Raw genomic sequence first — 25,742 nt, 5'->3', positions numbered from 1 at the left:
ATTACTAATAAATTAGATTACCTATATAACCCTAATTATGTTTTCATACTAGTCCACAGACAGGAGCCCTGTAAATGCCAGAGATGCTCTGTTGTTCAAAATTTCAAACTATCTTACTAGCACCCTAGCCTTTCTTCCTCCTGCATTAAGTACCTTGTTTTTTTCATGATGTTTATAGTTCAACAAACAGTTTATGGCAGATAAGGTCAATGCAGAAGCAGCACAGTCCTGAAGAAAGATTAATTTTTTGAATCTGTATATTATGCAGCTTCCAAAACCTGAGATAAATTTGCCATATCCACACCAAACTGTTTAGTGGCTTAAAAACAGTGATATGGTTTTGCTTTTATAAGATAAAAGTTCAAAGAGATATGGTGGTCAAGCATATTAGAAGGAGCCAAACAATTCATCAGTTTTCTGTATTGACAGCCATATAGACGGTAAAACTCATGTACTCTGCAACCACTCTAGCCTGCAATTCAGACAGAGAATTTTCTCAGGAGAAATTATTCTACATCGTGAAAACACACTTAAGAAAGATGGCAAGAAGAATGTTTGAAACTGCATACACATACACAAAAAACACATACAATTCTGTTTCATTTGATCAAGCTTTTTCATTTGCTCTTACTGCTTAGGAAAAATGCATGAAGTAATGTGGAACTTTACACTTCGCTGCTAAGAGCAAATGTCTTTTACTCTCTTTTCCTTCAGTCTGCACTGGGCAGCATCTTTCTTGCTCTTCTTTGCACATCCTTCACCCTCTCCTCTACTCACATTTATTAGTGGGTTGTTCATTCTTTACCTTCATTCTTTCTCTTCCCCTAAACCCCATCTCTGTATTCATTCTGCAAGCTACAGTATGTATCTCTGTACCTGACTACTTTTCCATCTGGCACACTTGCTTGTACCTCCACCTGACTTTCCTTTCAGTTCTAAATCTCCTTACATCCAAAAATTTCCACTTTGCAGTGCAGGAAAAGAAGTAGCAGGATTAAAGTGCAAAAAGCTTAATATCCAATGTAAAAGGAGCTAATTAGTTGTTTTATTGGGAAAACAAGGGCTATATCACAACTATAATTCAAGAACTTGATATCAAACATGAATACCATAGAAGACAGTTTATTTCTCCACACCACACAGAAGCAAATTGGAAACAACATTTCTCAAGCTTGACATTTAATCTAAATAACTGTTGAAAAAGCATTTAATTAACAGACAATCAGGACAACTAGCAGCAGTCATAAATTACTTTATAAATCCATACCAAAAAAATAATGACTTGATTGTAGTTGGTCATTAAAATAAACTATATATACTTTCAAAAATAGTTAAATATTTAACATATAACTCAAAAGATACTTCCTGTGAAAGAACCAAAGCTAAAATACTTATTTTCCTGGAAGATGTTTGAATTTCCTTTGCAAAGGAAATCCAAGTAAATGCTCTTGATTTTAACTGAAAGAGGTCTTTCATGCTTTCATCATATTTCTCTTTAGATATCATGTCCAACTGACATTCTGTATAATCAGACTGGAAATAAAAAACCCAAACATTTCTCTTCTGAATGAAACTTGCATCAAGCATTTTCCTCTAATCCTAGCTCAGCATTTACAGTACTGGAAAATTCTGCTCAGTAGTTCTCTGGAGACAAAAGGGCAGGTAGCATTTTGAGAGCTCTGCAAGTCAAGCCACACACTTGAAAGGCACCAACCCTTGGATAGAATATGTGGCAATTTAAAGCATTAGGGCAAAGGGTGGTTTTACTGGCTGCCAACAGTTAAATGAAAGCTGACCAACAGTTCATTTGTTATAAAATCAGCTCAGGAAACTATTTACTTCTCAGTCAAGTCTTTCATTCTAAGCCAGTAACAAAAATTTGTCCTAAATGGCAACATTAACGACTACTGCATGAGGAGGATAGAAGCAAAACAGATGCTCTTGGTTCTTTCCAAGAGAACTGTAATTCCCAGACACAGTAATGGGGACAGAGAAAACAGACTGCTCCTCTGGAGTGATATGCTCTCTTTTCTGAGCTGCACTTGGACAAGCTGACAAATTTTTCTCTCTCTGTGATTTAATACTGATTATAAGTAAGTCTTTAATAAACATATCTGCAACTTTCACAAACTGGTTCTTGCACTGGTTTCATCCACTCTCCCTCTTTTTTTATGTACAAGCTTAACTTATAAATGTCTAGACTTGAAACATTTATTTAAGTTCTTCTATCAAATACACCTTTTAAAATACACCGTTATTTAATCACCTTGTAAATACATCTTGTGCATCATAAGAGTAGCATTAATTTCCTATAAAAATAAACATTTCTATGCGAGTTAGTTGTGCAAGAGATTCTGTTAGTGAATTGAAGGAAGAGACTGCAATTCATATGATCCTGCAAGGTTCATTTCTCTCCACTGAGTACAAACGGATCTGCACAATTAGTTCAGACAAAGTGGAGAAAGTAAATTCAGCTTTGGGAAGTACCATTATATAGCTCTCTTCCCAGTGTCGTTTTCTAAGTATCATTTTTCTTACCTCCACTAAACTGTCTCCACCAGTATTTTGACATTTAGAAGTCTGGACACCAGGACAGAATACTATTTATTAACTCCACTACTCTGTAGAAGGACCAATTTCCTTAACATACAAAAACTCATCCACCATTTGCATTCATTAAACTTATACAAGAATCATCCATAAATGTCACATGCAAATATTTTGCACTAACTAGATTAAAATATCTGAATTAATTTGGACCATGTTAATAATACTGGAAGCTTACTTATTCGTCCTCCATACACTGCTAAAACTTGAGATGGCTCTCTCCTCTAAGTATCACTACCTGTAAAAAATGAGCTATTGATTTCATGTAATTAAAGACTACAGACAAGTCACCATCAGCATTTCACCAAATTACCTTGAAGAAATTAAAAGGGCCTGTATGACTACAACAGCTTTCATCCTTTTGTTCTTTAAGACACAAGATTAACTATGGTGCTGCTTCTTTTGTGTGACAAGACCTATTTCTCATGAAATCATGCTGACTGGCATAATTGATTTTTAACTGGCAGTTCTTTATTGGTATAGTCCCAAATTACCATCTTTGTTATTTTCAGTTGCAATGAAAACCAATTCAAGATTACAATTCTCTGGAACATTGCTTTTTATTCTTTGCAAGCTCTAGGATTACTAGGTGATCTCCAAGTCCATGAAATTTTCCTAGTTTGAGATCTTTAAAAGGTATTGTTGTCAAACCAGAATTCGTCTAAGAATACTTCCAAGACTATAAAATTATCCAAAGCCTACTGACTTGATGCGCTGATCCTATTAAAACTGTCTTTTGGCACTGTCTGTTCCATTCGTAACATAATAAAAATCCAACCTCCTCTTCCAGCAAAGAAATTTCTGCATCATTATTTGATTCATGTTACAGAAAAAATTCAGATACAACTGACTTCCTAGATTTTTTTTTCCCCATTATGCTGCTTCAAGTTTTATCACTATCCCACCTCATCAGCTTAATATAAAGTTTACTCAGGGAATGATGATACTCTGGGTGGTCAACAAAATGTGTTTTGTACTTGTATAAAATTGCAGTATGGGATAGCTAATGAGGCTTCTGAAGTACAGGCTTTTCAGATAATCTCTGGTACAAACAATACCCTTGGTTTGGACTCTGCTGGACTGAACACAAGAAAAGTAAATTTAAAACTCAGTTTTATTGCTAAAAAAAATTTTAAATCACAGCTTCTTTTCCCCATCCAACTCTACTCCATAACATACATTTTTTCACCTGGCTGCCCCTCACCAGTACCCTTAGAACTAGATTATGTGGATTTTATAAATTCTTCATAATGACTGGAACTGTAGTAGCATGAGAGTGTGGTTTCCCTTAAGGAGAAAGTAAATGAATAAATTGTTTTTGCCTGAGGGCTGAAATTCCACTCACATCTCCTTCCTCTTCTGCTGTTCACTTTCATCCCTTACCTGGCCATATGGCTTTGGCACTTCTGACTGCCAGGTAAGATAGCATCCCTCACCAGAACTGGGAGACACAACCAAGCAGTAAACCCCAAATGTATTCTGATGGCAAGAATTCTGCTCGTTTGTTTAGTAACCTTAACTGGCTTATCAAGTTCTCTGAAAACAAGAGAACCGGTACAAGGGAAGAGGGAGGAATCACGCCTTTCCCTCTTAGTGCTGAAATGCTGTAAATCAGGTCAGCTGTAACATGAAACCTAAGTCGCTGATTGCAAAACTCACTAGACTGATAAGGAATCAAATTGCTCCAGAGGGAGACAAAGAGGAAGATAATCGCAGACAAAGGTCACAAACCTCAGGCTCTCCCATCCAAACATACCTTATCCTATATCACACATCCAGCCTACTTGGCCCAGGAAATCATTACTTTTCCTAACTCCTATGTCTCCAAAGGATACGGATCAGGACTCTCAAAAAACACAGAGCAAAGGCTACTTCTTAGCCCTAGAAAGAATGCAGAAAGAGGAGACTATCGAAAGAGTAACAGGAGTCACCTAAACAATGGACAATGCAGGGAGGAAGAGGTGAGAGATGGACATATTTTGAAGGCAAGAGAAAAATGAGATTATTAGCAATAACATGCAGTTAAGAAGCTTAAGTTTTTTTCTTTTCAGACCACCAATTTAATTCTAACCAGGCATCCCTGTTGCTTTTATATCTGAGAAACAAGCTCTTTTGACATGCATTCACTAAAGAGAAGAAATCCAATCCTGATCACTGGAAGGCAGGGAACAAGCACTCATCAGGTCAGTCACCAGACCAGCTCTATACATCAGGAAATACAACACAGTGGTGCAGACGGAACTTTTCTACAAGACTTTGAAGTCCTTTTTTCAGAACCATGAAGAACATAGAGAGATTTGCATCTCCCAATGCCAGTATCATTTTGACGGGGGTGGGGGGGACAGAGAGGGGGAGTATCTGGGTAACATTTGGGGTTTGCTTTTTTCTATAGGTTAAAAGGTTTTGATCTGTTGCTTTGGACTTTATTCTCCCTCCCATATACATCCGATGGAAATTATAATCCTTGGTTTCAGGGAAGAACCATGTGATAAGAGAACTGCACTCTGGTTTTTCAGATATACTGTTGGCATTGAAACACAGGTATTTGTGCGCATATATAAAATTTTATATATATGTAACTTAATTTATCTATTATTTACTTTGAAAAAATTTTTGAAATGTATTATTAAGTTAATTAGTACATCCAAAGATTATTATAAATGCTAACAGTCCAAGATGCACATTCAATTAAATCCTCAGTACATCAACTCCTAGCACAATGGGAAGGAAGTTCTTGTGATTTAGGATTTTCTTGTTTCAGTATTTCAAGTGTCAAACCTACTCCTATGGACACCCAAAGCTGCATTTCAAGACATTAATATTTTGTAGCCATTGCTACCACATCAATCAGCAAATAAAATCCTCAACGTTCTTATACTCCAACACTCTGAAAGACTTAGATATAGCATATACCATCAGTAAAATACACCATTAAAGAAATCCCTAATTCTTGCAAATAGTATTAAGTATCAACTGAATTTTGCATGTCTGGAAAACAGAAAAAGAATAAATCATTCTTTAACCTCAAGGAGAAATAAAACTGACCTACCTTTCTGGTAGAAGAATTTTCGATAATAATATGCACCAAGGTCTACATGTTCAACGATGTATCTTTTCACTCTGTCTAGATGTAAAATCAGATTCTCCTTGGGAACTTCCAGAACTGCAACTCCAGCATTTGTGCAATGAGAACTCAGAGTCGACTCAAATGAGGCACTTTCACACCCACTAAAGGAACCTGAATTAGATTTGGAAAGGCTGATCTTCCTTTCCCCTTCCCCACCAATCTCATTACGAAAATAAGGACAACTCATCACTAGTTCATTGCTTTTATCGTCCCCCTGGTCCATATTGAGACTTCCTTTTGAATTCAGGTCTTCAGTGCTGCCCATTGGAGAATTGAAACTTGCAGAATGAGACAAGGGTCCAGAGACAAGTGATGCTACAGCAGCAGCAGATGCACCTGTCGTTGTGTTCCTTCTTTTAATAACATTATGCCTGTTGATTGCTGCTTCATTTAAATCAAATAAAATACTCTGTACATCATAATGAGCAAAACACTTAGGACAAGTCCAAGGCTTAATGCTATCTTCTGATCTGTTATCTTCAAGATCTGAAGACTTTCCAAGTTCCCCTTCACCTTTGGCATTGCGCAGTTTACGAAAAATAGATGAATCTCCTGTCTCTGATTTTGAGCGTCTCTTGAGTGGCTTCTCCCTTTCTTTAAATAGTCTAAGGTTTTCCCTTTGAGTAATAGGTCCATCTATTACATCTAGAGAGAATCCTGAACCCTTGCTTCCACTGGCAATCAGAAGCTCACCGAGTTTACTTGAGCCTGGGCTTCTCTGATCAGACTTTTCATCTTTATAGCCCTTCAATAAGTCAAAAAAGCTTTCCCCTGAAGTTCCCTGCTTATCTATGGAAGATGTGCTGCCATACTCTCTGTGCAGAGATGGTCCAGATTTAAATGTGGGTGAAATACATTCATCAAAACTATCCACATCAAGCTCACTTATGGTGATGTCGCTGTTGCTGCGCTGTCGTATTCTGCGAAGAGCTTTCCTTGGGGAACTGGGATAGCCATCGGGTGTAAGAAACCTGGAGTCTAGATTCTCAGATTGTCTGGTCTTGTTTTTTAGTGTGCTCTGGATACTCTTTAACATGACAGTGTCACTAGCATTTAAGTTAACAGAGCTTCCCTGACTCCCAGGACTGCTTTTAGAAGACATGCTGTCAAGGCAACTTGATGTTTCAATATCTTGACTAGATCTGCTTGTCTCCTTGATGTTTTCCTTCCTTGGGGGCCAATCAGCAATCCTTGCCCTGACCCCCATTTTAGGGACTCCAGGGGTAGAGGTAACGTGATGGGAACTCTCATTGCGAGGAGGTCCAACTGGCGCCATGACTGCAGACCCTAAGCTGCCATTCTGTGACCTAAAGCGCCTCATATAGAAGTCATCCGAGTGGACTTTTGAGGTGCCATCTGTTCCGACTGATACCCCAGTGGCAACAGCCCTTTCGGTCTGGGACCGCTTCAAGCTGGTCATGGTCTTGCAGTATGTTCAACCTTAGTAAGTTCCAAGAAAAAACACAGTCATTTCTGCTTTTTAAATGCACAGTTCTCTTCTGGAGAATAGTCTCCAAAATATACAATGGTTGCATGAGATCTTAATCATGGACATTTAAGGACACAGTTAAATGCAGGATGTCTAGAAAACTCAGATATTCAGTAGATTTTGATAAGCCATAATTTCCTTTAACTTCTGCATTTTAACAAGTAGACATGTTCCAATACATTCAAATAGTTTTAACATCACTCGTGCTCCAAAACGTCAGAGTCGTAGTTAAATCACTTATGCTTCTTTTAAGCCTAGAACAGAAAAAAGGAGAAAATCATTACTTCTTTCATACAGAACTCTTGACAACTGATACTAACTATTACACATAATTAATATTTTAGAAAATATGTTTTTAAATCACATTGATCATCATCTCAAAAATACAGCACTGTGTTACATGGTGGTGAGAAGTTTTCTAGATATTGTTGGGTTGCCTTCTGAAAAAATAATTCTGGGTTCTGATTCCAACAAATACAATTTTTTTCCTTCTGAATTGATTAGTGGTACTTTTTGGCTGGGTTAGAGAGAAGCATTACAAAGCACAAGCAGGGAGTTTCTCCACTAAAGACACATACAGCATACATTTCCCAGAGAAATTATATAAGAGCCAGATCAGGACTCCAATTTTTATAACCACTTTAAGCAATTTACCATTTACAAGTCATACATACTTGGTTGCCATTAGGTTAACACTACCTATTCAACTTTCCCAACAATGTAAATATCTGATATGTTAATTAAAAAAAAGGAAGTTAATTATCAAAAAGTATACAAAACTGTAAGAGGATGGCTGTAAAGAATATTTATTTTGTGCTTTGCACAGCCTTATTTGCAGATTAGCTGCATAGTCCAGAAAGTATGTATAACCTCTGACCAGAGTTTACAACATATAAAAAGGTTAACGCCCAACAGAAACACATAATTTTAAGAAACTTGATATGAAAAGTTTCATATATTTCCCTGCTAATAAAATTTTGTCTACCACAGCTCCTGTATTATTCCAGCTTCACAAAGTCACAGAAGTTAAATGCTTTCCCATACCTCATCAGTACAGAAGTGATTACAAAGCCTTTAGTACACTGCCCTTTGAGGAGCTAAAAAAACATTATCCACAAATACATCCTTGCTGGTAGAAGACAAAAGCATGGGATTGTCAAGATAAAATCTTGCACTGCTGTGTACATCCTTTAGCACAAAGAAGTTAATAATTTTCAAAGGCTGAACCAATCACACAAAATGTGTCCTTTAAATATTTGCCAAATGTGTGCAGAGATGTTGCTGAACCAGCATTGGATTGACAATACAGTATTGTCTAAAATCAAGGTTTTCTGATGCTTCCAGGGAAACCAGCACTTTCTGCAGTCTCAGAACTACAGTACTTTGCACCACACTAATTAAATAGCAAGCCAGGGCACTTTCTGCCTCCAAAGGTAGCATGCTTAAATTTCACTTGCCGTATAAAGCACCGCTTTAAAATAGCTGCTCTTAATATAAAGCTCAACACATAAGGAATACTTAAAATGCAAGCTGACTGCATCACACGTAACAAGAACAGTGCGAGTCACCCAGGGTACTACTGTATTTGCACAGCCATTTACATCAATGCAGCTCTTCTCCTTGTAATGCTGCTACAACCTGCAAATCATGGAATGGTTTGAGTTAGAAGGGACCTTAAAGGCCATCCAGTTCCAACAGTCCTGCCACAGGCATGGATGCCACCCACTAGATCAGGTCTTGAACACTTCCAAGGATGGGCCATCCATAACATCCCTGGGCAGCCTGTTCAAGTGCATCACCACCCTCACAGGAAAGAGCTTTTTACCATTTAATCTAAATCATTAATTTTTTTAGTTTAAAACTGTTCCCCCTTATGTTATCACTATTTGCTCAGGTAAAATGTCTCCATCATTTTTCAAACCCCTCTAAGTACTGGAATGCTGAAGTAAGGTCTCCTCACAGTCTCCTCTCCTCCAGGCTGAGCAATCCCAACTCTCTCAATCTGTCTTCTTAGAAGTACTTCTCAAGCCCTCTTATCATCTTCATGGCCTTTCTCTGGATCTGTTCTCTTGTCCTGAAGAATCCAGACAGAGTACTGGACCCACTGCTCCAGGTGGGATCTAACAAGGACAGAATACAGGGGAGACCAACCTCCCTGGCCCTGCACTGTGTTTGATGCAGCCCAGGATATGGTTGGATTTCTGTGCTGCACTTGCAGCATTCTTGACTTCTGTACAGCTTTCTGTCCACCAGCATCCTTAAGTCCTTCTCCACAGGGCTGCTCTCAAAAAGTTCATCTCCCAATCTGTACTCATGTCTAGGATTACCCTGACCCAGATGCAGCACCTTGCACTTGGACCTGCTGAACCTCATTAGGTTCTTACAGATCTGCTCCTTCAGTTTGTCAACGTCTTCCCAGATGCCATCTCTTCCTTCTGTTTTGTCAGCTACAGCATTCAGCTTTGTGCTGTCAATAATACTGCTGAAATAACAGCAATTTTTCTAGTTAAATAATTAGAATAACTTTAGAAAGGCAGTCTACCCATGCTGCTATTGCAAAACACCTGAATATTCAGCTATAGCTTTTTACAATTTTTAAACACTCTCCAGCCTAAGAACTAATCATGCTAGTAAAACAACTTTGTCCACCATCAGATCAAGGAAGGGAAAATGCAAACACTGTGTACCATGGTATAACCTAATCTTCTGCCCATAATTTTCAACAGTGCCTATCAAAGGGTATTGAAGCACTATTAGCCTCTATGAAATGGCAACACTTCATAGCAATTCCTAAAGATCTATACAGGATTGCTTTCACAGGCAGGACAGAAGGCAAACAGAACGAAAACTGATAAGGATTTAGAGCAGGAGAATGCTGGACTAAAACAGATCATAAAGGAAAAGTCAAGCTGAGAACTGAACATAAAACATGCAGAAGTACAAGCATCCACTACCACAAGCTCCTCTTCACAGTACGTAGTGAAAGCCAAGATTTGTTGCCAAGGCTCTGTTCCCCTTTCACCATCAGTATCTCTGAAAGCAAAGTATACACCTCCTCCCCCCAAATACTGCTCTTCCAAAACAGATAACCTAGTAGTACAGGTTCCTCATTAACTTAAAGGCAATAAGTGCACACAGCAACTCTAAAAATTCCCAAGCTTGGTGTTGACCATATAAGCATCCAAACACCACCTCCCCAAGTTGTATTTTTTTCCTTTAAAAATTTTCAGTACAACAATCCGAAGTAAGGATATAGATATACAAACATATCTATAATAATGTGAAAAAAAATTAAATAAGTGGTCTAATATAACTTATTCTTGACCTGTCGTATACATGGTTTTGTCATGAGCTATGTGACCACACAGTGTATTTTTCAAAGGAAATTCTCTGTTCCTGTCTCAGCTTTACATATGTCTCACTCTGGGGACCAGTTGTTTCATGTTCTGCAGGATTTTTGCAGCTGTTCCCCTTCATCTGCTCTAGCAGCTGGAATATAGGCCATAAATTATTATGGTAATAGTTAATATCATACTCTGAAGAAATTAACTCCACCCTTGACTGTGTCTATATGAATTAAATCACTATTAAACCAAATTTTTTGGCAACTGCAACCACCTGTCCATGTTTATTTCTCTAGACCTTCCTAGCCTGGTGTCTAATTTGAAACCTAATAGTCTAGTGTAAAAGGTTTGATTAGCTCCAATCAAAATAAAGTGAAAACATTACATGTGATAACACTAAGAATTCTTAAAGCACCAGCTTTAATGAAAGTAAACAATAACAGTAATCTGCACTTTAACCTTTTCTCATATTCATTATTTGCAAAACATGACAGCATCAGAGGCAGAGCAAATCCTACTTGATTTAAATGACCATCAGTTACATTAACAGGGGCTATTTTGAAATGGAAAGCCTGCCAGAACTTAAACATTAAGCAGTAAAATTGCTAGCACAAAATATGCAATCTATTAAAATTAGTTACAAAGGACCGGCAGTATGGTACCTACTTCTAAAGCCAAGAGCAGCACTTGTGAAGAGTAACAATTCCTACTTGGTTACTATTTCAATATAGAAATAAAAATACAACTTAAGGTAGAGCTATGAATATCTATGTGAACAGAATATGGCGAGGACAAACTCACATAAATACAAAAATGTACACTTTTCCAATTCATCTCAACTTACTAAGGAGGACAACAAAGTAATCAGATGAACAGCTACATATAAAAACCTGTAAATTAAAACCACATGCAAAAACTACTGAAAGGGTAGATGAAAATTTAGTACTGATTATATCAGTTAAAAACTTGAATAGAGAGTTAAAAGTATAATCAGAAAACCAGTTATCTGTTTATCGTATGTATTGGATACAATAATTAGTAAAGCAGTTCAAGTACATGTTTAAACTGGGTCTCAGATCCTTAGGACTAATTTTATTCTTAGGTTTTTTCCAGTATCAGATGACATAATCTCAATTCAATATGAGCACAAACCTACCTTCATTCTTTTGCTTTTTATTTATACCTTTTAAAATCACTTTGCTGTCTCCTCCAAAGCCAAAGTTGTAGGGTAGGACAAAGAACCACTCTTATAAAACTTAAAAGGACCCTGTAGATGAACCTCAAGAGAGTTTTGCAGACTCCATCATTCTTAAAAGGCAAGGAAGTCAAGGATCTTGATTTCTCATTTGTCATGCCTGAAGTCAGACACCAAAAAAAAAATGAAGATCTACCAGTCAAGACTGCATCTACAGACCTTTGGAATACAATCAGCAAATAAAAGTAGTTGATTAAGAAGTATCTCGCTCAAATCAGTTCAGGACAGTAAAAGAATCCCTCAAATACTGCACAGTAATCAGTTTATTGCATCTAGTTAGAAGATAATTCAACAACTACTTGTTAAAGTGAATGGAAAAAAGGAGCTCATGCCTGACACATCAATTCAGAGACCTTCTACTGCATTTTTCCTGGCTTTAGTTTATGTGGAATCATGCTCTTTTTCCCTGCAAAGTAGTGACCTTATCCACAATTAAGTCTTACTTGACAAGATTCAGTAATTACTCTTATCTGCTGATAAGATGATGAGACTCCAGATTCTGGAATCATGAGTGCTAATGATCCTAATGGTTTAATGTTGACAGAGATAGATTTGGGGGCACCAAATTATTCATTATTCAAAACATTTCAAAGGCAAGACTTCATATTTCACCATCAGCCCTCATTAAAAAGTGGCACTTTAAAATTAAAAATTTGGAAATGAGTTAATCAGCTTCAACTTTTAAGAAACTCTCACTTTTGCCAAGCCTCTGTACCACACAACTGCTCCACCCCAAACAGTGAAACATATTAGAGGGCGTTAAGTGGAACACATTGCCAGGGATACTTTAAAATCACCAAAACTGTAGGATAAGGAGAACAGAATAACATTTTACAACAAGCAGTTGTTAAAAATTTGATTGAGATCTTTTCTGTTCCACAGGGTTTACTAAAATATAGTTAATGCAGGAAATACAGTGCAGCAACACACATCACTGGCAGCAACCCTTGCTAACTTTTACTGGGAAAAGAAATGGCATCACCATAAGCCCCTGAAAAGTAGAAGCTCCTCCAAAACTAGAAAAATAATTGAGAACAAGGAAAAATATTTTAAATATGAAAGCTTATCTATTTGTGTCACAAATTCTTACCTGAATTATAACAGATCAGATCCCCTGAGGGAATATTAATTTATCAGCCAATTAAGTTATCATATGTACAAAATAATGTCTAATTGCATAAAATTAATTCCTCAGAGGAGAAAAATTCAATTTAGCCTTTTGAAGTTACCTATTATTAACTTTATCCTTTCCTTCCCAGGATTACTTTCATTATTGTAATTGCAAGAAAGCTAAAAGGTTCATCTTTCTGACTAGGTTTTTACCAACTGAAAATCTATTTGAAGAAAAGTGTTTGGTATTTTACTAACTAACCGGTTTTATTTCATTCCAAGCTTAGCAGAATTGCTGGCTTTGTGTTACCTGCGTTTGTGATAACTGTCAGCTCAGCATAGACAGATTCCTTCACCCTCCCTTTCTTTTCCCCCCACTACACCAACTTACGCGTCTACCAAATTTGTCATTGATTCACACATCAGCCAGTCTATGTTTCTGCCTTTTTCTCTGAATGTTTCTTTGCACCCTAACCATCAGCAGAAAACCTTTGCTCTGAGGACACAGGGTGCCATCTGTTACCATACACACAATGATCACCTGCACAGATCTGCTAAGATTTAGCACTGCTTTATTCTTAGCTTCATTCTCTGCTGAAGTAGCTGATGCAAATACACATGAAGCTCAGCAAGGTTGATTTTAGGGTGTAACAGTAATTACTGTGAGTCACTGCCACCAGCTCCTGCACTCTTGGAGTCTGCCTCTCTAGAGACAAAGCCATACTCGCTCTGCTCTCATGGTGGAACATCCGGAGGAGCGCTGTCACTAGGCAAAGGTGTTGAGCTGAGCACATCCACTGTGGCACTCGGCAGAATTCGCTCCCCCACGTTTTGAGCCCTGGTAACCACAGTTGTAAACCATCAGCTGGCTCAGAGCACAGTGAACCAGCTGGCCTCCCTGTGCAGAAGATCATGAAGTCACACTCAATAATCATAATCTCCTGCAGTCAGTGGTAAATGCTCGTGACATAACAGGATGGTAAATGAAGCATAATAAAAGCTATCAAACTGAGACAGATATAGCAACACAGGGGACAGTAATCTCCCACCTGTTCACTTCAGCACATTTTGCTCCATTATGATTTCCTATTCATTATTCACCGAGCAAACACAACAATATCTCAAAGCCAGAACTGCATCCTCTGTTTTCACATCCATTCCATACACACTAATCAAGACATGGATATCACAGTTCTCAAGTGTACAAGTAACTGTTGCTGAAACAATAAACTCCTTTTAATTGAGGCAGAAAAGAAGAGTGAGAAAAGGACTGCACATGGTTATTCTTACTTCAACACTCATGTTCCATTTTGGTACCAATGTCACTCATCTAGTTAATTAAGTGTAGAATCCCTTTCCTGGAAGCTAATTTACAGGATCTAAAAGAGAAATGATGACAAGTCTTACTGTATGCTATACCATATTCTATTCCTGGAACAAAATTGTTAATAACAATCTATTTTTGAAAGGAGTGCATGCTCTCTAGAAAATGAGTCTACATCAGTGGCAACATGAGAGCATATTATTCCAGCTCGGAGATACCGTCTCTCAAAAAAGAAAATTTTTACCAACTGTAAAACAGTTTGATTTATACCCCTCCCTTTTCTTATTTTAAAGAGATGTTTCTTCCCTGTTTATTTCTCAGTTTGTAGCTGTTGCTATACTGCATCCCTGGGTAATGGTTCCAGAAACAGACTGCTCTTCCTGGTGAACTCTTATAAAAAGCTGCTTTACTGACAAGTGTCCAAGTTAATCAATGCTTAACATCTGATACTATGACAGTCTGCCCTATGAAGAGTTACAAACCAAGCCAAACAACAATAGAGAGATAGAACCCACCCTGTGGTCTCTGAGCTGTTTCCACTGGCTCTGTTCATGCTGGCCATACTTGGCAAACCAGTACAGTCATCACCACGTCTCATGACATGCCACAAACATCAGAGTTGAGTGAGACCTCAGTATAGAAGAGGGGGAAAGAGGGTATTTAATCTACTATGTCTGAACTTCCAGCTGCTTCTAAGTAGTCTGGAGTGCAATTCAAAACTAATTTAATTTTTTTTGTAACAGGTGTGGGACTGCTGTCACTAATTTGATAATAGAATTATTAAAAAAATATAAGCCCATAATTTTGCTAGCATTCGAGGTATTTTTCTCAACACCATTAATATTCCTTTATCACTGTAGTTGCTAGCCCCTAAATTAATGATTTGGTAAAAGAATTGCAAGGAGCTGTTCTGGTGACTTCATGAAAGTCATACGGTTCTCAAACCTACACAGAGCACTCTTTTTCCATGGGCTGGTTGATCATTAAGTCATGCGTTTAAGGGAGAAACAAAAGCAGCTTTTCAGAAGCAAAAGTTAAAATTTATCTAAAATTAATAGGTTTTGTTTCCACAGCCTTGATATTAATCATCTAGAGAGCCTTTCACATTCACACACATTCCTGAAGTTGCTCTTGCAACTATTGCTCTGCTTTAAAGGTACTGCTGCAGTGCTGGACAGGGGAATTACGAGTAGAGGGATTATTACCAGACATGCACACCAGAGGTGTTCATCAGTTCCTCCCTCACCACCTTAATTTGCTTACATCCCAGGCCCCTCCAGCACCAGTCACACACAGTCTCCTGTCACTCTAAGCCCAATTGGTGGCGCTGTTGACAATCACCCTGTACCATCCCTCCCTCTCAACCCTGGGACCCTCTGCCATGCAGCCTTTTTGGCCTTAGTCCCCAATGGGACAGAACAAACTCCATCACTCTGGCATTTTAGACATCAATTTGTTCCCTCAATAAAGGCCATTCAAAAGACAGCTGAGCATCTCATCAAACAAAATACCATTTCTTCAAGCTTCCAAATAGGTGTTCAGTGAATTTGCTTCCTTATTAGCTAATGTGAAAATATCAAGTAGATCACTACTGGAATCTATTACTGTTCCTGTGTATTAAAAAAAAAAAAAAAACCAACTTATAAAAGGCAACTTGAAGTTCCACAGATGAAATCAAACACTCTGTTTGCGAAGTGAAAAACAAGTTTAAGCAACTACTGAAACATTTAAAAGTACATACCCAAGAAAGAATTTTCCTCACCACAAATAACCTATTACAAATGTCAGTTGAACTATCTAAATGGCATTCTTTTATGACAAAGACTTTAATACAAACATAAAATATTTCCCCCTAAAATATGTTTTGCTTTTGTGTGTATATGCCATGAATATTTTTGTACACGTACATCTACATATATTTACATGCAGGATGTTAACGTTATCTTTCCAAAGCTTCTCTAGACAGAAGTACTTAAATATAACATAAGCAAACATGGTAATTAACCCTCATGTCATTTAAAGACTTCCCACAATTACTAGTGTTTAACACTAGTAAATGTGCTTAATTAACTGTATTCACTATTGCTATATGAAGAAAACAAAACAAAGCTAAACCTATCAAACTTTCATCATATGTTTCTACAGGAAATTTTGACTCCAATAAACTGGAATATGTCCTGCATATGAATCTTTTAGGTATTCAGATTATTCGAACTTAGTCAAGTATAGAGAGCACAAAATAAGCATATTGAAAATTACAGTCCAGACAATAAAGTCATACAAGGACTACAGAGAGCAACAAAGAGATTCTTATAACAGTTCACATGTTTGAACAGGTAAGAAAGCATCCAATTCTCAAACAATCCTTATAAGAAGTATAGCAGTTTCTATTTAAAGTGACTGCAGTCAAGTGCGCAAGACCAAGAGAGGAAGTCAATTAAAAACCTCAGAGGAAGATAGCAATTTGTAGCAAAAACTTGAGTAATATTTTTTTTTGTTTGTTTTTCTAATCCTATGATAGTGAACAACTGCAACATTGACACTGAAATGCACTTGGTTGAACCCTCCACAGCCTTCCATTAAAAATCCTTCTGGGAAAAAAAAATTAAAAACTCAGTAATATTCTTTTCATCAATATGCCAATTTATCTTTGTATTACTATACTATACTTTTGTATTACTATACTGCTAAGCTCTTGAAAGCATATTGGTATATAAGTGTAAAGAACTTTATCTAAAAGTGCAGATAAACAAAAAGTAAAAATAAATAACTTCCCCTAATAAAAGTACGCTTAAAAAAAAGAGTTCAAAGAAAAAAAAGGTAACTGTTTATTTAGATACTGATCTCAGATGACAAAACAAAATATTAGTAAGCAACAGATTTTATAAGAAAGTAAGAATAATTTTTAGCAACTCTTCACTTTTGTATGTTTTCCATTCTTTTCTCTTTTTCTTAGACCATCTGCTTCATACTTTGTGGGGAAATGTTCATACAAAGTGGGGAAATGAATACTGGGTGCAATCTTTTTAGAACCACATTTAGTGTTTTCTGAAGCCTACTTTAACCATATAAGCAAACAAAAATGACAACCGCATGAAATAACATTTTTCTTCATACAATTAAACTATTCACATAGAAGGCATGACAACAGATTCAGCTAAGTCACATTTTTAGAGCAAGGCTTATGGCAACCCCTCCCAGCGCTCCAAGGTAACAGATCCTCCTAAATTACAAAGGCTGTGGTCTTTGTCCAAGGAAGACTTTTATTTACTAGTTTGGTTTCATTCAGAGTTAAAGACGGGGTCATCCCACAGACTGAAAAGGAAAACCATCTTAAATTACCATCTGACACACATGCTGTGTAAATCTAACCTTATGAGGAACTATAAATCTACCAGAATTAAAAAAAAAAAAAAAACCAACAAAAAAAACCAACCCCAAACTTTCAGGTTTCTCTAACTCTTATATAACATAAGCAGGCATGACATCAGAGATCCCTGGGGATAATTGACTTTCCTGTTTTTGACAAAATATATATTAAAAGCTTTTTGTCCTTAACAATCACATTAATTTCCAAACATATGCATTACACGTGTATTTTCCAAAATACCACATTCATGAATATAAAGGAATAAAGAGTTCAACCTCCACATAGGTTTATATACAGCTTTTTTTGTTAACTTTAAGTGACATTTAAAGGAAAATTAAGACTCAAGTTTCAATTAAGACTTCATACAAAATACCAGTTTTTGGGGTATGAAAATACATCAGAAAAATATGGATGGGACTATACAACTGACAGGAATTTAAGAGCACTAGGTGTTCTATCAGCAGGTGACAAAGATAAGTGTGTTACATTCATTATCGATATCACCTCAAAAAACTGCCAGGGATGTCTGAAGCTTTCAATGGGAAATGCAAAAGAATAACATATAAACCTGCAAATAGCTCCAAAAACCTAGTAGGGAACAGAGTGCAACTACAGAAACCTTGTACCCTGCTAAATGAACAAATATTACCATGGCATTCTCCTTTTCCATATGGGAATGTACACAAAAACATGAGGCAAAAGCCAGACAGGTAGTACATAAACTATTATTTTACATCTAAAATACTTCAAGTACTAACGATGATAAAACAATGTAGAAAGAGACAAAAACATACCTGTGAAAACATTAAGTTACTAAGCAGAAATAGGCATCATGCATGATTGCAACATTCATAGTTTAGAAAATAATAAAGGTAGATATAAATTCTGAGTTCTGTGCTATGAGTGGGTGTTCAGGCTGGATTTCACAGGACATAAACAGAAGAACTCTTCATATGCAGGAAACAAAGAAAGTTTACTTAGAAATTCTCTCAGCAGTGAACAGGTAGATTAGACTCTTAGGTTTAATGATGTTAGTACATTATGTTCCACAGTCCTACCATAGACTGTGTCAAAGCAACTGAGAACATCCAAGTAGACAGAACCTAAATTTTAAAGATAGCCATCCTAGTCACTCACTGAGGACAGAGTTATCTCAAATAACTGCACCAGGAAAATACCTACCTGGTCACCTACATCAAGTCTTCAGGAGTGATTGTGAAAGCCTGTGCACAGCTCATTGTGTGAAGCAACCTACACCAAACTGCAATACCAGGGAGAAGCAAATAAGCAATTCAAGTCATGAATCCAGACAGTCAAGCTGGCAAATCAGGATACAAACTGAGAAGAGCAAGCAAGGTGGCAGTGACATCTAAAAACACACTTTGCAATTTAAATAAGAATCGGTCTATTACAAGCACACATATGCCAGCAGTACTGGTACTTCATCCATGTATCTTTAAAGCTAAGAAGAAAATTTAGGTGGATGGTTGCATACTACCATTGTCTCAAAGCGTAAGTACATTTGTGTGTATTTGACCTGCCCACCTGTTCACGCAGTCTTTTATCAACTGCCTTTCTAGCCCAAGACCCAAATTACTCCATACAAGATTTATTCACTTTACTGTAAGTTGGGCTACAACTCCTCACAGATACCACAAAAATGAGCCTTCAGCCAAACATCCCAAACATAGTCCAGCATATCCATTTGAGGTTTTTTCGTTATAGTCTAAGGAAGTAAAATGGAAAAATCTTTTTGCCTTATGTCATTTTTTGCTTCTCCAGTCATGGTCAGCAAAAGGAAATATCTACATCTGTTCCTGGTTCACATGCATGAAAAACATTGTATAAAATGAAAACAGATTTGAAATCATTTAAATTCCAATACTAAACCTTCAAAAGTAAATTACCTACAGAAAGTACATGTGTGGGTGTATTCCTGTTTCACTGCATCAACAGCCTTAATCAGGCTTGCATACTATTTCTGATTATGGTTCATTATACAAAATCACGTTGATAACAGTGCAGCAAGAACGTTCCTTAACCCTTCCTGAAAAAAGGAGATATCATTTTTGCACCAGTTTTCACCCTTGCTGTCTGTGTGGGGGGGTGACTTTCTCTGGCCAGCCCTGACTTTGTGGAGGCCGTGAGAGCTACTGCAAACCACAGGAATCTCCATGAACTCTTCATCAGTAAAAAGGCTGTGGCTCCTGTCTATGCTGAGTACAGTGACTCCTGCAGGCAACTCCTCAGCTCCACTTGCCCCTGCAACCCCCAGGTCCTTGCAAATCCACCCCAAAAAGCAGACTTTGAAGGCTAATGCACCTCCTTGTTCATGTGAACTCAAAATTATTCCAACTGCATCAGATGCATCTATACACCTCCAGCTCACAAGTTGAAGGTCCTGCTTGAAGTTCTGAGGAATAGTTAGGAATATAAACACTACTTTGAAGCCATATGTGCCTTTTTTGATTCGCAGGGCTGCATTTTCTTAAGCATGCGCAGTTTGTTTTGGTTTTGTGTCTACTCTTCCGTTACTCTGAAGTGGGGATTTTATCAATATAATGTATTTTCTGTTAGCCAGATCAACATCTGAAAACTACTTGAAAATATCAGCAATTGTGAAGCACTGGCTTTTAATTTCTCGGTAGGATTCTGACCAGAAAGGGATCGTAACTGCTCCACAATCTCCTTGTTAAATTTCAAAATAAACTGGGTCTTGATTTCACCTTGTAAAGACTAGATGATTTTACCCCTCCTTCCACTGAGAAACTTTTTGCTCAGTGATACCATCACTGTTAAAAGCAACTCAACTTTCTATACTGCAAATTGGAGCCCTTTTCCAGAGAAAAGCTTTCAGAAAAAAGGTTGTTTTTAATGACAATTTCAGTAGTTGATTCAATGAACAGTCTGATGCTAGCACTACTCAGTTTGCATCATAATGCAAAACTTTATTCTCCCACTAAAGAAATCTTCAGTAATTACATGAGTTTAAGTGCCTAGGATTTTACAGAAAGATGCCAATATAACTAAGTTGTTTCGTGTGCATATGTGTTTGGAGGAGGGTTGTTGGGAAAGGAAAAAAAAGACCCCATCAGCTCAATTTGCATTGTAACCCTCAGGAAAACAACTCAATTCTTCAAGTCTACCATGAGCACAACAATGAGATTAGAGCAGAGAAATCTATTAGGAGCTGGTTGCACGCACACAAAAAGTGAAACCTAAAAACACTGTATGGCTAAATCTACAGATACTTCTTTTTTTCACTACTTTGTACTGCATGCCAACCATACAGACATCATTTTATCAAATTCAGTGAGTTAGTCTGTGAAGCAGTGAAATGTGGGTCAAAGTAAGGTAAGTTTTCAAACTGTCCGATGAGCACGGATTCTGAAGATCACAGAAATGCTTCAAAATACTAACTTTTATAATGAAAATATTTGGTTTCCTTCCAAGTAAAGTACTTAGATCAGTTTCTGCTCTCCTGTACATTAATACAGGCTTGCCAGAATTTCCACTGAAGATGAGATTCATTCTAGTTGAATACCTCCCTGAAATGAAGCACATTAAAATTTCTCATAATTCTTGAGTGGTTCACTTCAGAAGAGGAAGTAAATTTTTGGTGACTTTTTTCTTTCTTATTAGGAAAAAAAAGACAAGTACTGAAAGAAATTCTACCATGAAAACTGATTTTCAAATCCTTAGCCTGTTTTTGAAGTTCTAAAAGAAGTGGGGGGGAATTTGTGTACCAGAAAGTCATGGTGTGTCCACCGAAATATTAAAACAGTTCTCTTACTGTAGAAACAGAAAATTTATATATATAGCAACTAACAAAAATGCATAATTTGTTATAATTCATAACTGTGACTTATGGATGCCAAAACTTAGCTATAAAAGTAGTCAGGTAAGTTCATATACAAAAAATGTCATCAGATCTTTCAAGTGCAAATAGTTCAACATGAAGTTGGGGAAGTTCCTCAGTCAGACTTCCAAAAACTAAGAAAACATAGCATGAGATATGCAACTATTTGTTTGCTCCTACCTTTCTCTTCCATACAAACAAGATACAGCACTTGCCTGATTCAGAACTGCTCTCAGCTATATTCCTACATAAGATGAAATTACCAAGTTCTATTAGTAAGAGAAATTAGCTTAAGGGAATAGATGTTTTTGTATTGCCATCTCAGATGAAAAACAGGAGCAAAGCCCTTGAAGACTTAAAACTTGCCCTAGTCCAAAGTTTCAGTTAAAAACTTTGCTATTACTTCTGTATTGCACATCTGCCTCCCAAAATCCACATGCTGCTCTACTGCAATGGCTTTTTAAAAGGCTCATTAGGTTAGAACAGCCCATAAACTAAAACAAACATAGGCAAGGAACATAATAGAAAATGTTTGGGGAGTGCTAGTACAGCCTAATGCAGTTTCTGGAAACAAAGTTACTTTCAAAAGTAGGTTGAATTCAAAACACTCATTTAAGACCTATGGTTCAGACATCAGCTACTTACAAGGCTGTCTGTCAAATTACAAAAAATAAGCATTTTCATGGTTTGGCAATTTGCAAGTATATGCAATCAGAGCATGAAGACTACTGTCTAACATGTTATTTTAAAAACTAGCTTGAGGACTTCTATCACAGCAACTGCTCTAACAAAAAGCTTTCCTTGAAAGCCCTGTATTTACTCTGTTGTACCTAAAACACAAGCATTTAAGTCAAGTCTTCTCTGAATTGCCCCCTAAAGGAGACTTTGGGTCTGCCCTTACTAATTATAGATCAAGTCTACAAAACCACACTGTAAACTACCATTAATTAGCTAGGGCCACTCTCCACCCACTGCTCCCAGACAGAAAACCTTTTGACAAAGCCATGGGAGATAATAGGATGATGTAAATCAAAAACAAGAGTGGAAAGGCACAAGATTATTTTAGCAGTCAGAGGATCTAAATAAGAAAATAAACAGCGAAGTTCCCTTCTAGGATGTGCCTAGATGTGCCTAGAAAGACAGGAAACCTAATCCCTACTTTTCCTTAATGTTATTTATCCACTCATTTATCACAGCCAATAATGAAACTACTACAAAGCTTTCTTTCTAAAACAGAAGAGAAAGATTCGATTTCAAAGTGAAATGTACATTATATACTATCAACAGTACCTACCTTAAATTGAAAAATCTGCATTCACTGAGAGATCTTACAGAGCTGTGCACTGCTACTATGAAATAGTAGTGTATAACTGATAATTTAAAAAATTAAACAAACCACCCCCCCCCCTCCCCCCCCCAAAAAGCTTGTGATTCTGACATTCTAAATTAACTGTGCAAAGAGGGCACCAGGAACAGACCGGTATCACCATTTTTCAAACCATGTTGTTTGAGAATCCTAACTTCCCACTCACACAAAGTCATTGCATCAACTCCCACTAACTCTATCTTATTTAACGTCAAGAAGAAAAGCCATCAGTTCAAAGTAAGCCAAGAGAAAATATTTTAGTTGTGAGTATATGTGGAATGAGAGCAAAATAGGAACATGCAGTGAGAGAAAAAAAGCAGAATGTAAGGCTACGTGAAAGCCACATGTACAGAAACTGGGATGATGCTGCATTAGTGCTAATACATATGAAAATTAAATCAATGGATCTCCATCCACTGCTCCTGCAAAACATCACTTAGAGATTAAAGCATCTGGGAATCATGGATCAACATGCCTTTGAATACGTGTAATAATCTCAGTTACATTATGCTAAAATTCTCAAGTTCATTATACTTCATGACTGAACATGATGATTATTGCTGGTGTGAGAATTAAGTTTTGGCAACTCTGGTGCATCTGAAATCTTGGTGAAAACTATTCACCTTCCAGTACAGATTAAGAAAAAAAAATTTGAGGAACAGAGAGTTTTAATTCTTCAGTTCTTACTTAGCATTGTGTTTTATCTAAATTACATACGCAAAGTAAAGTAATGCAGTCCTATATTACTAAAGCGTTCAAAAAAAAGAATAAATTATAAAAAGAATGTTTATCTTTAAATACAGTGGCCTGGTTTTGGCTGGGTTAATTTTCTTCATAGTGGTTGGTATGGGGATGTGTTATGGATTTGTGCTGAACACAGGGTTGATGATACAGAGATGCTTTTGTTATTGCTGAGCAGGGCTTATGCAAAGCCAAGGCTTTTTCTGCTTTTTGTACAGCCACACTGGTGAGGAAGTTGGGAATGCATGGGAGGTTGGGAGGGGACACAGCCAAGGGCAGGTGACCCCAACTGACCAAAGGGATATTCCAGATCATATGACATCATGCTCAGTATATAAAGTTGAGGGGAGAAGGGGGAAAAAGTAGGAAGAGGGGGATATTTGAAGTGACAGTGTTTGTTTTCCCAAGGTGGGGCCCTGCTCTCCTGGAGATGGCTGAACACCTGCCTGCCTACAGGAAGCACTCAGTTAATTCCCCATTTTGCTCTGCTTCTGTGAACAGCTTCTGCTTTCCCTATTAAACTGTCTTTATCTCAACCCATGAGTTTCCTACCTTTTACCCGTCCAATTCTCTCCCTGATCCAGTGGTGGGGGAGTGACTGAGTGGCTGCCTGGGGCTTGGCTGCTAGCTAGGGTTAAACCCCAACAGTAATTCAAGTGTTTCATTTATTGCCATTGTATGAACACTATTTTTATTTGATACACTTTCAGTTGCAGTACATTAACCCACAGCCCTAATGATATACCAGCAGAACCCAATTCACATCAAGAGTAAAACCTTCTTCCCTATCTCACATCTCCTCGAAAGAGAGGTCAGAGATCCCTTAAGTTCCCTTCTGTGTCCACAGAAGGTAACAAAAGCATTGAGAACACAGACCTAAAATTGAACTTCACAAAGACAGAAGGCAATGCTCAGTGCAGAGATTAAGTAAAAATTGGAGAAACAGAAATAATGAGAACTACTCGTGAAGGTAGTACAAGTACACCCAGAAAGATTAGCTTCCAGTTTTAAAAAACACAATGAAAGTTTCCTAAATAGAAAACTATTTCAAATACTAAGAACATTATTTCTTAACTAAGTTATGTATCAGCACAGCAGCTACTATATGTACTTGAAATAAACTGTAAAAACACACCTTTATCATCACTGATAATATAGGAATTTCTATATAGATCGGCCAAGGAAGTTAGACCTGCATTTCTGGGAAATGACTCAGCAGGTAACAAATTACTGTACTGTTTTTGACTTGTTGGTAATATGTAGTGTTGTAACAATCTGGGGAGCAGCAGTCTGAACAGATGCTGACTGATAATGAGAAATGGCAGCAGAAAAGTGCTGTGTTTCTAGGGTATTGATTCTTACAAATATGACTTTAAATCAACAACCAAACTGCCAGCAGAGTGGCTGTATTAGCACTTAATTCTCGTGGCTAATGATCAATAGTTAATCAGCAGAGGAGAAAATGAGCACAGAGAAGCCATTGGTGCACACACAGAATTACCAGATACCTTGAAATACCTGTGCAAAATAAAGCATGTTGGTAATCCTTCACTAAGAAACAGCACTTTTATGTATGAACTAGAAAAGCAAGTCATTTATTATCCAAATCACTATTCAAAGCAGAACATAAGTAAGCAGATAATATTGTACTACTAAATTTTGCAGTTAAAGTCATTTCACATATAACAAATATTTTAAAATTACTCTTCTGCACTCTTAGATGCTTAGAGATTTTTTTAAAGTCTTTTTCAAACACTTCCATGCTGGCAGGTAAAAGGTTTATAACTGCCAAGCTGAAGGACACAAAAAGAATGCAGAGTTCCTATAAGTGGCTTTAAAAGCCCTGATTTGGGTAAGAAAAGAAAAACAAAGATTCTTTGTTCCTTCTGGGTATACTCAGACCTTAAGTATGACTTGATCCTTTTAATCAAATTCGTTTTTCACACAGTGACAACAACTCAATGTCTTCTTTTGAGAGTAGATCATCATGTCAAGTATCTGAGAACTAACAGATTAAGAACTTCAAATCAAACTACAAATCAAAAGTACTTGGCTTAAAACTATTCGTTTTCAACCAGTAATCTACTATTCTGCATAAAAAACCCTTATCAGTAGAACAAATTAATATAATCAAACCTCTTGTTAAACCT

General features: G+C 37.2%; 1 protein-coding gene across 4 annotated transcripts in view; it reads right to left on the bottom strand.

The window, feature by feature from the left end:
• SIPA1L1 (signal induced proliferation associated 1 like 1) overlaps nt 1–25,742 on the bottom strand; it is a 200,234-nt gene that overhangs the window by 63,589 nt on the left and 110,903 nt on the right. For all 4 annotated transcript variants that reach the window (XM_033061860.2, XM_033061859.2, XM_033061862.2 and 1 more), the window contains one exon: nt 5,657–7,477. In XM_033061860.2, coding sequence (XP_032917751.1) covers nt 5,657–7,154 — 1,498 coding nt within the window. In that variant the 5' untranslated portion in view covers nt 7,155–7,477. The remainder of the gene's footprint in view (nt 1–5,656; nt 7,478–25,742) is intronic.

This window comes from Catharus ustulatus, chromosome 6 (assembly GCF_009819885.2).
Source record: "Catharus ustulatus isolate bCatUst1 chromosome 6, bCatUst1.pri.v2, whole genome shotgun sequence".
Lineage (NCBI taxonomy): Eukaryota > Metazoa > Chordata > Aves > Passeriformes > Turdidae > Catharus > Catharus ustulatus.
This window is presented reverse-complemented; position numbering and strand designations above follow the sequence as displayed.